General features: G+C 28.7%; 2 protein-coding genes across 7 annotated transcripts; one reads left to right on the plus strand and one right to left on the minus strand.

Moving 5' to 3' along the window:
- Window positions 1–93: 93 nt before the first annotated feature.
- Window positions 94–3,863, plus strand: LOC112690330 (tetratricopeptide repeat protein 8). The gene is made up of 8 exons (XM_025564320.1): window positions 94–389; window positions 938–1,104; window positions 1,199–1,493; window positions 1,558–1,832; window positions 2,171–2,320; window positions 2,395–2,566; window positions 2,626–2,832; window positions 3,656–3,863. The coding sequence occupies exons 1-8, from the start codon at window positions 261–263 to the stop codon at window positions 3,770–3,772; spliced, it is 1,512 nt and encodes a 503-aa protein (XP_025420105.1). The 5' UTR covers window positions 94–260; the 3' UTR covers window positions 3,773–3,863.
- Window positions 3,864–3,918: 55 nt separating this feature from the next.
- Window positions 3,919–12,926, minus strand: LOC112690331 (neuroendocrine protein 7B2). Of its 6 annotated transcripts, none has more exons than XM_025564325.1 (7): window positions 12,739–12,926; window positions 11,768–11,873; window positions 5,107–5,347; window positions 4,895–5,023; window positions 4,622–4,788; window positions 4,489–4,539; window positions 3,919–4,087 (listed from the first exon to the last, which is right to left on the minus strand). In XM_025564325.1, the coding sequence occupies exons 2-7, from the start codon at window positions 11,849–11,851 to the stop codon at window positions 4,016–4,018; spliced, it is 744 nt and encodes a 247-aa protein (XP_025420110.1). In that variant the 5' UTR covers window positions 11,852–11,873; window positions 12,739–12,926; the 3' UTR covers window positions 3,919–4,015. The 6 variants fall into 6 exon arrangements, with proteins under 6 accessions (XP_025420110.1, XP_025420107.1, XP_025420106.1 ...); XM_025564322.1 differs by lacking the exon at window positions 12,739–12,926 and adding an exon at window positions 11,953–12,156 and having other exon boundaries at window positions 4,637–4,788; XM_025564321.1 differs by lacking the exon at window positions 12,739–12,926 and adding an exon at window positions 11,953–12,153.
- Between the last annotated feature and the right edge of the window lie 200 nt (window positions 12,927–13,126).

Below are 13,126 nucleotides of genomic sequence, written 5' to 3' on the forward strand. Positions count from 1 at the left end.
TGGAAACTTATTTGAGACATCTTTGGAATAATATCACATTAAAATGATTAATCAACCAAAAAGAAATGAATTATCAATCATTGGCATAGATAGTATCTACAGCCGTTATCTTCAGTTCTTTTCTTCTCCGAGTTGATTATAAACCAGCTTTAATACTGCCTGCTAGTACTTTTAAATACTCAAACAATTGTTTACAATTCTGATCGGAATTTTGTCTATTAAAAATTAATATTATAATTAATTGTAAATAATATTTTATAATGGTAGATAACAATGTAATTCTTCTAGTGGATCCTTTCTATGCTGCATGCATACATTTGCGGAAACATAATTATGATAAATGTATTGAATGTTGCACGGGTATTTTATTGAAAAATCCATACGATCAGGTAATACTTGAATAACATTTTGGAATAATATGTGTATTTTATTGCTTATGATATTATGATTTTCTGGTTGATGTAAATATATGTATCGTGTTTTTAGGATAAAGTAAATTTTTTATCAATATTATTCATATTAGATTATAAATATGACGTATAAATATTCTATTTGAAAGAAAAATATATATTATTTTATATTTAAATTTAATGTAATTTTAACTATCATTTTTAAGTATAAATAAAATGTAATAATTTAAACCAAAAATCTTCAATAGTTATGTTTTTCACATCTAAGATTTTACATTTATCTAAAGTAAATGAATTAGTTCAGTTCTTACCTAACCTACATGATTTTTAAAAAAGAAATTTCTGTATATATTTTATATAAATTATAGAATTCATGATAATAGGTACAATCTGCCTAAAATAAAATATATTATATTTTCTAACAATAATTTTTTTTTTACGATCCATTATAAAATACTTAATATTATATCTTCAATTTCATATTATGAATATTATAGTTTATATCTTAATTTCATTGTACATTCAAGGCTACTTGGGCTCTAAAAATGCGTGCATTAACTGAACAATTATCTATCGATGACATTGAAGCTGAAGAAGAAGGTATTGCTGATTCTTATTTTAACTCTGATGCAATAGCTGAAAATGCTAGAATAGGTACATCACTGAGGTCAACTCCTAATTCTTGTAACCAAAGGTAAGACAAAGTTAATCAATTTTATGGTTGAATATGAAATATACTGTTTATTAATTTTTTATATTGAATGATTTGATACTGTATATTTTTATAGACCTCGGACAATTGATGGAAGACCTTTAAGTGGTATTGTTCGTCCTTCAACTTCATCAGCTGGTGGAAATAATTTACAAAAAGCTTTAAAAACTCCCCGCACTGTTGGTTCCTCAAGACCATTAACTTCACAATTGGCCAGAAATATACGTCTAGGTACTGCATCAATGGTTTCTCAAATGGATGGGCCTTTTATTAATATATCTCGTTTAAATTTTTCAAAATATGCATCTGATAAACAACTTTCCAAGTTATTATTCAACTACATTTATTATCAGCAAAATGATATTAGAAATGTAAGAGTATTATTAATTGTTTACTCTTATCATGAATTTTATATATTTTGAATACAATATTTAGGCTTTAGATTTTGCTGTGGAAGCAACTAAATGTTGCTTTTTTGAGGATCCTTGGTGGAAAGTACAGTTGGGCAAATGTTATGTGATGTTAGGTTTACTACGAGATGGGGAATCACAATTTAGATCTGCTTTACAACATGGACCTAATATTGAAGTGTTTCTACGCCTTTCACGATTATTTGTACGCCTCGATCAGCCATTAAGTTCATTAGACATATGTCAGCAAGCATTATCTTGGTTTCCAAACGAGGTTACATTACTTATAGAAATGGCTCGGTATATTCAACAATCGTAGTTACTTTTTTATTCTTTCACCAAGCACTTATTATTATTATTATTATTATTTTAATTTTAATTTATACATATAAATCAAATAGCCATAGTACTTTTTTATAATTTACTCGCACTGTTTTTCACATATTCCTAGTACACTATCATCAAATTTAAATTAAGTATTGATGGATATAAGTAATATAAATATATCAGAACATATTTTAATTTGTGCATAATAAATATTTAAGTACTAGCAGTTTTATCTTATTTAGTTATGTTGTGAGTATATGCAGATTATTGTACTATAAGTTATACTCAGTGTGAAATATTATTTATTTCAGAATATTTGAAGGCTTGAATAATATATCAATGTCTGTGAAGTATTATAGAGATATACTTGAATTGGATGCAACCGATATGGAATCTATTGCGTGTATAGGGTTACATCATTTTTATTCTGATCAACCTGAAGTAGCTTTAAGATATTATAGGTACTATTATAATTCTAATCAATATTAATTTTCTTATTGAATTACAATTTTAACATCATTGTTCTTTAACGTAGGAGATTGCTACAATTGGGTTTATATAATGCTGAACTATTTAATAACTTAGGACTATGCTCATTTTACGCTCAACAATTCGATGTTGTCACAGCATGTTTTGAAAATGCATTACGATTAGCATTAGATTATAATGCAGCAGAAATTTGGTATAATATTAGCCACATAGCAATTGTATGTATTTGAGTATTAATATTATATTTATTTAAATAGTTTTATCATTTGTTTTTTAGGGTTTTGGAGATTTGGATATAGCTGAACACAGTTTGCACTTAACATTATCTTTAAATAGTTCTCATGGTGCAGCTCTTAATAATTTAGCTGTATTACAGTGGCGTAAAAACGATGTAGCTAGAGCAGAATCCTTGTTGAACTCTGCCATAGCTGCTGAAGATCATCTTTATGAACCGCACTATAATAAAGCTTTACTAGCGCAAGAGGTAAAATATATATTTAATAAGTAGAGCTACAAAAATCAAATGTTTATGTTTATTTTATTAAATCTTAATCATATCATTGATTAAAAATATTAAGAAAATATCAGCTAAATTTTGGTTGTCACTATCTAAATTGAAATGTTCCAAAAACATTTTTCATAGAATATAAATGGTGATTAGGTTTCATTTATAGTTTAAATCTTTTATACTATGAAATTTATAAGAAAATCTTTATTGTAAAATATCTATGTATAAAGAAGTTACAGAGATTCCAGTTTTAGATTTTTTAAATAGTAGTAATTTTGTTAGTTGATATTTTATAAAAAATAAAATTTTATAAAAAGTCCTGTTCTCAAAAAAAATTCAAAAATATTTTTCTTTTTCAATTTCATGATAAAGGTTTAAACTCAAGATCTAACATAAAGTCCAAATTGTGTGTCCCGTGTGGAGTACATTTGTTGTGAGATAGAAAAAAAAATAAAAAAATATGTAACCAAATAGAGCTGACATCCTCTTAACTTATTTATAAATAAAATAGTAAATTGTATAAAAAAAAAAAATTAATATACTTACAATTTATTTATGTGCTTTTTTTTAAATGATTAAAATAATTTAAATCAATTTTTATGCTTAACTGAAACATTTAACCTATAAGAAATTTAGTTATTAAACTTCTCTTGGTATAAAGTTCTATACAAAACAATAACAATAAAGAATATGAATATAATAATTTTGTTTTATACCATAAAAATGTCAATGATAATAAGATTTTATGTAAATAATTCATAAAAATATATTATATTATTTAATTTATCATATTTTTTAGGAAGGTGATCACCAAACAAGTTATGTTATGTTAAAGAAGTCACTGGAAATATATCCCAATCATTACAATTCTAGAGATATTTTAAATAAATTAAAAAAATATTTTTCTAGTCTTTAAAAATGATTAATTTGTCTATAATTTATTAATTAATTATTTAGCTTTATGCTTCATCTCTTGGTCATATCTTTAACATTTAATTAAGGTAAAATATTTATTAAATACAATCTATCAGGTAACATTTTTACTTATTAGTCAAACTGTTTGAAATAAATGTATGTTCTTTTTTTTTTTTTTTTACATTTTCAGTAGAATTCTCTAATGTAGAATGAATAAATAATTGGTCATTTGGATTAAGATATGTTAAAATCCTATGTTAATTCCTTTTTTTGCTGCTATTGGTAAAAATTCACCTTGTAAGTATGGGTTGAAAGCCTGTGAAAACAAACATATAATAAAATCTTTTAGTTATTTCATTTTATTTTTATATTCAATTAAATCTGTACTAAAGGGAGGGACAACATGGGGTTATACTTGAGCACCACTTATAAAATAGCAACATTTTGTATATTGTGTATAACATAAAATAAGTTTAGAAAGTTATATGCTCTTAAGGGGTATAAAAAATGTATATTTTAAAATGTAATATTTTATTATTTTTAAATCTGTTAACATCTTGGTTTAATAAAAATGATTCTAGTCAAAAATTAACTAAACCATTATAGTGTTTTAATTAAAAAATAAATTGTCTCATCCAATAATAAATTTTACGGTTCTGTCAATATTATTATAGAATAAATGTACTCATGATATACTTACTCATATTATAAACTCACCTTTTTAACATGGAATTTTTTTGCTACCAAATTTTTATGTTCATCCTCTACCTTTAATTAATTAAATAAATTAATTAAATTTACATTTACCACAGGAAGATCATGTATCTATATACAACGTTAATTTTAATACCTGAAATTTTCTTACTAGTTCGTCCACGTCAACACCATGTTTGGTACTGGTACTTGATCTTGCACAATCAAACATGTGTTCAGAATCACACATACATTCTTGCGATTCTTGGTACTCACGGCTAAATGCTGCTGTATTCTCAAAGTCTGTTATACATCCATCTTCCTCTGAATCATACAATTAGTATTAGATCACCAATGTAAAATTAATTATTGTTTTAATAGATTAAAACACGTTTTATCTTATCAATAGAATTACAAGAGTAAAAGATACCTGTGTATCCTACTGGACATGGGTTTGGAGGGTTGCAGTAAGCTGGTAATGCAGCATCAGTTTTAACTTCGTTTTTGTTCCTCACTGGATTTTCAGGATTTAATGTTTGAACTCCTTCGCCAGCACCTCCTAATAATAATGATAAAGCACAAACAAAATAGAAAAACACATTAAGTTATTTACAAGTCTTTAGAAAATAATGCGTTAACTACCGCTCATGTATTGTGCACCCCACAATGTACTGTGTTGCATGTATTCATTGTCCCTAATTGATGGCACAATGTTGGTCTCATCCACTTCATCTTCGTAATCGGTCGTGTCCTTGGGTTCCTGTTCAGTTGTCTTTATCCTACCAAATTGTACATACTTACTGTCCATCTCCGACTTCACAATGTCTTTTTCTAATTGACTAATGACGTTTTCTAAGAGTTTACTTCGCATGTATTCAGAGTCCTTTCAAATGTAAAAATAACAATTACTATGTTTGAATATCACATTTATTCATGTAACTATTATATTAATACAATCTGACAAATTTCCACATTTAAATAATAAAATATAGTATACTATATATGTTTAAATGTGATCTAATTTTTTTTTTTTGTATATTCACTAATGGTAGAGATTCAGTTACAATTTAGGAAGGACATATTTTATTTTAAATTTAGGTAACATATAAATAGAGTGAACCGTATAATAGAATGTGTTACATCTTACTTAAGATATTTTTGAAGAGGGTAAGTCTTTCTAGTATCTGCCTATGAGTATATAAGAGTACTAATTGTAAATATTTATAATCATGTTAAAATACTTTTTTAGAATTATAATTATACAACAAATATACTAATTTGACTTTATTACTAAAAACTTTAGTAATGTACCAAAGTAACTACTTGTGATATTTTGTATTAATGTATTACTAACATTCATTTTTTTAAAAAAAATAATAATTAAGTTTACTTTTATTATGTAGGTATAATAAATAATAAAGATTATTATCAAGATTTAACACTTCTTTATTCAAGCTTATATTTCATTAAAAGTTTACATATGGTAAATAAATTATTAAAAACGGGAATTGCTCATGAAGGTTTATAGCTGTTTATCAAAAAGTGTTGTAGCATATTTTGTAAACAGAAATTTAGAATTGATTTTGATGTAAAGGTTTAATTTTAATATTATTATTTTAAAAGATGTATGCACTACATTTTTTATAGTAAAATCATTTTATAGTTTTTATAACAAAAATCAGTTAATACCTACATTTAGGTGCAATATGTTTACAATATAATATATATTAGCATTAATAGAAATATAAGACTTTAAGCTATAATATTCTTATAAGTATAAAATTTGAAGGTTATCTATCCATTCTCAAAAAAATTAGATATTCAAGATAATACCAAGTTGTTACACATAAAATATTTAGAAATATTTTATTTTTTTATACATTTTTTTGATTAAAAACTTTCAATCATCTTGCGCTTTAAATATTAAAATGTGCATCAACGAAGAATTATTATACTTAGCCCTTATTTAATAGTAGGTACCTAAATGTTTTTTCAATAATTTGTTATAATGGTATTTTTACTTTTAATGTGGCAAATGAAATATTTATGTATTTATTCATAACATTATAATACAATTATTATTGAACTTTGATTAAAACTATCTATCGTACTTTTAATGAAAACATAAGCGTTAAAATAACAACAACAACAACAAAGTTTATCTCCAATCTCCATACTATAATTGTATGCGAATTCGTACTTTTGTAGGCGGAAAGTCGTATATTGTGCTTAAACTTAGCTGAGTGGGCGAAGTGGACAGTATGGAAAACATCCAACATGAAAATACCCGTATATCAAATTTTAATTATTAGTATGCTAAATAGTTCTATAAATGAAACACCTACGTTATACTCATATATGTATTACCGTGAAAAGGATATTTTTATAATGTTCGATATACAATAAAACAGATTTATAAGCCCATCAAACGCATACTCAAAAAAATATTTTGGGAGGGGTTTTAGGTTTGTATATTTTCATAATTATGTAATATAGGTATATACTAATTTTACTATATAAAAACATAGTTAATCTTTTTCCTGAATTTCTGGAGGGGTTTGAACCCCCCCCCCCCTCCTTATGTACGGGCTTGAAGCCCATCAAAACCTAACAGTTCATGTGAAACCAATTATAAATAACATAAATTGTATCCGATGCGTCCGTTTTCGCATTGCACTCGCCGCACATTTTTACAACAAACAGTAGTACCTACATTATTGTATTAAAACTTAATAATTGAATGATTAGGTATTAAATAAATAAATACGTCCGTCTGGTCAGTAGCGCACACAGAATTTTTTTTCGGGGGGGGGGAGGGTTGCTATTAATAATTTACTATAATAATTAATACTGTACCTAATGTTACATTAATGTTAACTCTATGCAAATATATTGTCAGGGGCAGATCTATAACTTAAATTGGGGAGGGGTCATTTTTTTGAAAGGACAATAAGATTATATACAATTACAAAATAATTAAAGTAAATTATTAATTAAAATTAGAACGTTATAAACATATGAAATTGTTCATTTTTAAAATTAAATAACAAAGTTTAATCTTCTTTGTTTTATTTTTCCAAATTTAGAAATAATATTATCAATATTTATGGGTATATTCTTGTGAATATAGAGCAAAGAGGTGAAGCGTTCCTCCCCCATGTTTGAACGAAACCATGTCTTAAGGAGATGCCTGGGAGTATAGAATGATCGCATGCATAGTATTTTTTTTAACAAGTTATTAGAACCTTAATTAACGATGAGCGGTGCCATAGCAAGTATACGGTATAATATTATATAGACTTACAGGTAACGGATTGATAATAATCTTATCTAAGTTATCTTTCTGTCGAAGGTCAAACACTCAAACATTTATGCAGATTTACTATTATATTTATATTTATTCACCAACAATATTATAATATATCAGTAAGTTTATAATCATTATTAATATTCTTAGAAGTTGGATGGAAATTATGATTTTATGAACAAGTGGTGATGTAGTTTAAATGTATATGAATATAATATGTTGTATAACATTTTTTTTCCGGCTTTACGATCTATCGAGGATCTTTACCGTATAACATTTTTATTGCAAGAAAAAATCTAATTGAAAAAAAATTAAAAACGCAATTTATGCATATTTTAATTTTCCAATAAACACGAAGGACCTAATCTTGATGTTTTTCTGGGAGGGAGTCATGACCCCCCCCCTGGATCCGCGCCTGCATATTATTAAACGTTGTACAAAAATAGTGATTACTATTTATATTTGTAGGTACCTACATGGAAAATAAACCCTTATCATGATATTATTTGTTATTATTCAGTATACTTATAACTTCTTAATTTATCATGAATCAATATAAGGTCAACGAAAACTAAATGAAAATTGTTAACTTGTTATTAGAATAATGTATGCATAATAGTATAATTTTATAAATGTAATGCCAATATTGTTTGTAAAATCGTTCGTAAAACTTAATTAGGTAAGGTTAAAATTTAATTAAGGTAGACATTTGGTGGGGGGGGTTATGACCACTTCACCCTCCTGTGTGTGCCGCTACGTCTGATGCGTCAATAAACAAAATGATTTGTTTTTCAAATTGTGTGGTCTGATGTGACACTATCCAGATTGGACAGGTTGTATCATGTTTGCAGATTTGTTTTTAATTTTGGACGTAACGGATTTACTTTGGAAACGACATAAAATTAGTAACATATTCTGGGGTGTATTTTTGCAATAAATAACATACGGTATTTTATTATAAACAAAAATTTTTTGTAGGTAAAACATTATTGGTACTTTAAATTTAGTTTTTATGTAACTGTTGTAATTTTGTTACTAACAAAACAATATGGTATAATCTTAAAATTTTTTATTTTTGGAATTATTTCGTTATCGATTTTGAATTGAACCTTATTTCTTAGATATAGGTACTCTATACTTGACTAATTTAATATAATACTTAAACAGAGGCGAACCAATTCTAAACCTATCATTTCTTACATTATCATTATATTGTATAGCTATTTACAAAATTATTTAATAAATATAAATTTAAATATACGGGTATTTATAACTAACAACAAGCGAGGATTTTGGTAGGTTAGGTAAGTTAAGATGGCTTCTGCCATCTGGTATTTTAATACAATATAATAATATTATATATAGGAAATGGTAGACCGAAATGTAGTATTCTCAGACATAGTTATATTGTTTAATATTTTTTATCTAGACAAGTCCTATAGTTATTCTCACTTGACATTTTAATTGTTATTATTAATTTACCAAAATATATTTATTGGAGTACAGTGACGGAAATTTGGAGTAATTATAGGAGGGATTGAGTTATCCATATCTATTGGATTTACCAACGCCACTTGGAAATATTGATTCAAAATTTTGGATTGCATCAAAAAAAATTTTCTTGCAAAATAATTAAAAAAATTAAACAATAAAAATATTAGTAGTCTGAATTAGTATTGTTTGTGTCTTTTGTACTATATGTGGCCACAGGAGCCGGCTTATTTACGTTAAAAATATCAAAAATTTTCAACTATAATTTAATAATTATAAAAAGTATTATAATAACTATTACTATTATTATTACTTGTTATAAAAACAAAACTTACAAATAATGATTAAATTGAAACACTACACTAAATCAAAAAAACGAAAAATAAAAACTAAGCCTGAAATATGTATAATATGTATATTATTTAAGGACCATCCAATTCAAAACATTTTCTTCAGCTTAAATTATACTACATACCATTACGAAAAAAATAATACCACTAAAATTCGTTCGCTAATTATGCGTTTGTGCGCGTATCGTGTTCGTTGCGACGGCAACCATGTATAATACCCAACAATATTTATCCGTTTTTGGTTTAACGTAAAGTAACTGCTAATGAACTTGTATTTTTCGAATAACATAACTATATGTATTTAAAAGTATCTCATAATCTTTCTATTCTTATAATTACATTAAATTTTGGTTTAATATTAATAAAATAATAACAATTATATTATAATACCCACTATCACATGTAAATTATTATTACTCATATGAATAACTGCTATGATTTTATTTATAATTTTATATAATTTTATCGATGTTTATTTTTCATAACAATATAGTCTTATCGTTATATTAAAGTTATAAATATTTTTATGATTATAATAATAATAATATCCTTTATTTCGTATTAGTATTTAGTAGTAACTCGTAAGTACAGTGTCACTGTAAAATGTAAATGCGGTCCTTTCTATTATTGATTGTATTATAATTTTAATGTACGATTTAGTTACACAATATAATATTATAATATATATTGTTATTTTTTTTTTTTAATGGCCCTTCAACCATATAATTTTAAACTAACAATGGATGATCTGGGAACAGATACGAATTAAAACTAAATAGTCAATTTCGGCGTCAAAAATCCGTATACGATGTCACGATCGTTAACATGATATTACACACGTTTACTGTAGTGAATGTATGGTAAAATCGTATTATAATTTATCTAAGTTTTATTTTTGTCTACAAGATTAAATCAAAATGTGGTATAATTATATAGTCTTTCCATTCATATAATTATATCACATTTATAGGTACTCACAGGTAATCTTAAATACATTTGATTAGTTCATTCATTCAAAAAAAATTAGTTCATTAGCAATTGTTTTATGTTAAACTAGAAATTGATAAATATTTATATGACCCCCGTCTAGGCGAACGAATCCGTGCCGTCACGCGCAATGTCAAAAATCACCCTGACTAACAAACGAATTTTAGTAAATAGTTAAACTCTATTTTATTTATATGGTAATAAAAAAATATTGATTTTTTTTGAGTAGAATGGTCCTTTAATATAAAATATCCACGTCAACAATTACAGTTGAAAATTTGCGCTAATTATAGTCTGTACTCGGTAGTAAATATATGTCAAGTGTGGAGACATAAATATGATGGAACCACGAACACGAACAGAATTATGCTTAGTCCGTGATAAGAAATTTTTTATTATTTCTAATACAAGTCTAAACATCAGTGACAATAATAATGAGTCATAAATAATATATTATTGAATTACCGTCGAAGCTGACAAATTGGACAGACATAGATACAATTGATTAACTGACCCAAATTATTTGATTAATGTTGTTCGAAAAATCACAATGTTATTAATTTTTTAAGGTATCAAAAATTAAAATATTTTTGTTTTTTGTAACCCATTTTCAATTTAAAAATTGTCAAGAAATTTCACAATTATATTTGTAAGTTTGTGACGGTAATTATTAGTCATTTTTTTTTTGTTGCTAGAACCGGACGACAAGGGCGGTTAAGACCTCTACTTTGAACTTTTACGGGGACTTGGTACCATCAAGCCCCCCACCCAATTTCCGCCTATGTTGGTGTATCTATAATAAGCTTTTACTTATCGGTACTTCGCATAAGTATATAATATAAATCTACTATGGAATGTCTCTAAATATTTTGTAAGAAGGACGTATAATTATATTATGTAAACACAATCAAATTAATTTAATATGTGTGTGTAAAGCGAACGAGAACCGCAACATGCAGAACCCGATATCCACCTGCAGCTAAAATATCACTGGCAGAAAAATAGTCGACACAGCAACCTTATCAAAACTGACCTCGCCACTGCAACAAGGGTATCTAAATGTTATCCTCATACAGGTGGTAGACGTACCTACTACAAACGTGTATTCATATATATAAATATACATTTCGTATAAATATTTATCGTGAGTATACGTAGATAAACTTACTTTTGTATTTCCTGAGTACTTTCCAAACGCGATGGCACAGGCGGGTACCAAAGCAATGTACAGAATGATAACGCTCGTCGCCATAATGATGGAGTTTTTCGTATGCCTGAAAAAAACAGATGGCACAATATTGTTGTATAAAAAAAATATGAATATACCACGGAAGAATAATATTGTAATAGAACCCGTGTAGAATATTACACCGCGGTGTACTGCAGTGCTGGATACGGATTGAAGGCAGTCGCGCTGGCGCGTTAAACCGCGTTTTTGTTAGATTTTTCACAAACTTTCGACGTGGTCGCGCAACGATTCCCACCGATGTGCAATATCGTATTGTAACATACGGATTACTACTGTGGTGAACGAAGCGCGCGCTCGTCCCCGGACTACTAATGCTGGAGGGTGTGTGTGTGTGTGTGTGTGTGTGTGTGAGTGTGTGCGTGTATGCGAGTGTGTACATGCATTATTCGTTTTATAATTTTCCGCACGGGCACCCGCAGCGATCGGACGAACGCCCATAAGGACCCGATGCGCACGACGACGATGATGATGATAAAAATAAATGTACTTCGCAATACACTACAATTATTCGTATTTTTAAGATATCATAATATTATTCTAGTTACAACGTTCCAGCATCCCCGATAAGCACTCCTTATGCTGGGGGAATCCGAATAAAATATAATTCGTCCTTTACTTGGTGGAACGGCGGTGGGGGGGATGGTATGTATACCGATAGTATTGCAACAATAATTGTTCCGATGACGACGCGTGCGGTTTACGCCGCGTGTGCCGCGAGTTACATACGTTATTCTGATCGGGAATTACGTAATGCATGCGCGTATTCCTTACGATTATTTTATGCAAATATCTACTGCAGTGCAATCAACAGCGGTTACCCTCCACCCACAAAACACGACCGTTATAGCTGCTACTGTTGTGTTCGTTACGTACGCTTACAATTTCGTTACCTTTTTCGACGATATGACCCGCATAAATGTTTGTCCACTGTTCCACAGGTAGACGACGCGTCAGCGGGGGCGGCGAGTCGTGTGGCGGCGGATCAATAGGCGCGGCCACCGACGACGTGCGTGCGTGCGGTGTGTGTACGTACGGCGTACACGACGCGCGCGATGTACCGTCGGGGTAAAAGCTCCGGCGGCGGCGGCGGCGGCGGCGTCGACGACCGGCTACGGCCAAGCAGCCGGACGAGTCGAGCGCCCGCGCCGGGTGGTGGATGACGCGCCTCGCGACGGCGGCGGCGCGAAACACTCCGTGTGCTGTTGTCGTGCCCGTTGTCGCAACATCATCATCATCATCATGCACGCTTGCAATAATACCAGTGCTCGACTTGGCGAA

The sequence above is a fragment of the Sipha flava genome, unplaced genomic scaffold (assembly GCF_003268045.1).
Source record: "Sipha flava isolate LNK unplaced genomic scaffold, YSA_version1 49_pilon_pilon, whole genome shotgun sequence".
Lineage (NCBI taxonomy): Eukaryota > Metazoa > Arthropoda > Insecta > Hemiptera > Aphididae > Sipha > Sipha flava.

Excerpts from the sequence above, each read along its gene's own strand:
- LOC112690330 (XM_025564320.1), top strand. The coding sequence starts at position 261 with ATGGTAGATAACAATGTAATTCTTCTAGTGGATCCTTTCTATGCTGCA. Across the intron at positions 2,321-2,394 it reads GTAGCTTTAAGATATTATAG|GAGATTGCTACAATTGGGTT; the intron begins GTACTATTATAA and ends TCTTTAACGTAG. Across the intron at positions 2,567-2,625 it reads ATATTAGCCACATAGCAATT|GGTTTTGGAGATTTGGATAT; the intron begins GTATGTATTTGA and ends TTTGTTTTTTAG.
- LOC112690331 (XM_025564325.1), bottom strand. The coding sequence starts at position 11,851 with ATGGCGACGAGCGTTATCATTCTGTACATTGCTTTGGTACCCGCCTGT. Across the intron at positions 4,540-4,621 it reads AACTAGTAAGAAAATTTCAG|GTAGAGGATGAACATAAAAA; the intron begins GTATTAAAATTA and ends AATTAATTAAAG. Across the intron at positions 4,088-4,488 it reads AAAAATTCCATGTTAAAAAG|GCTTTCAACCCATACTTACA; the intron begins GTGAGTTTATAA and ends TTGTTTTCACAG.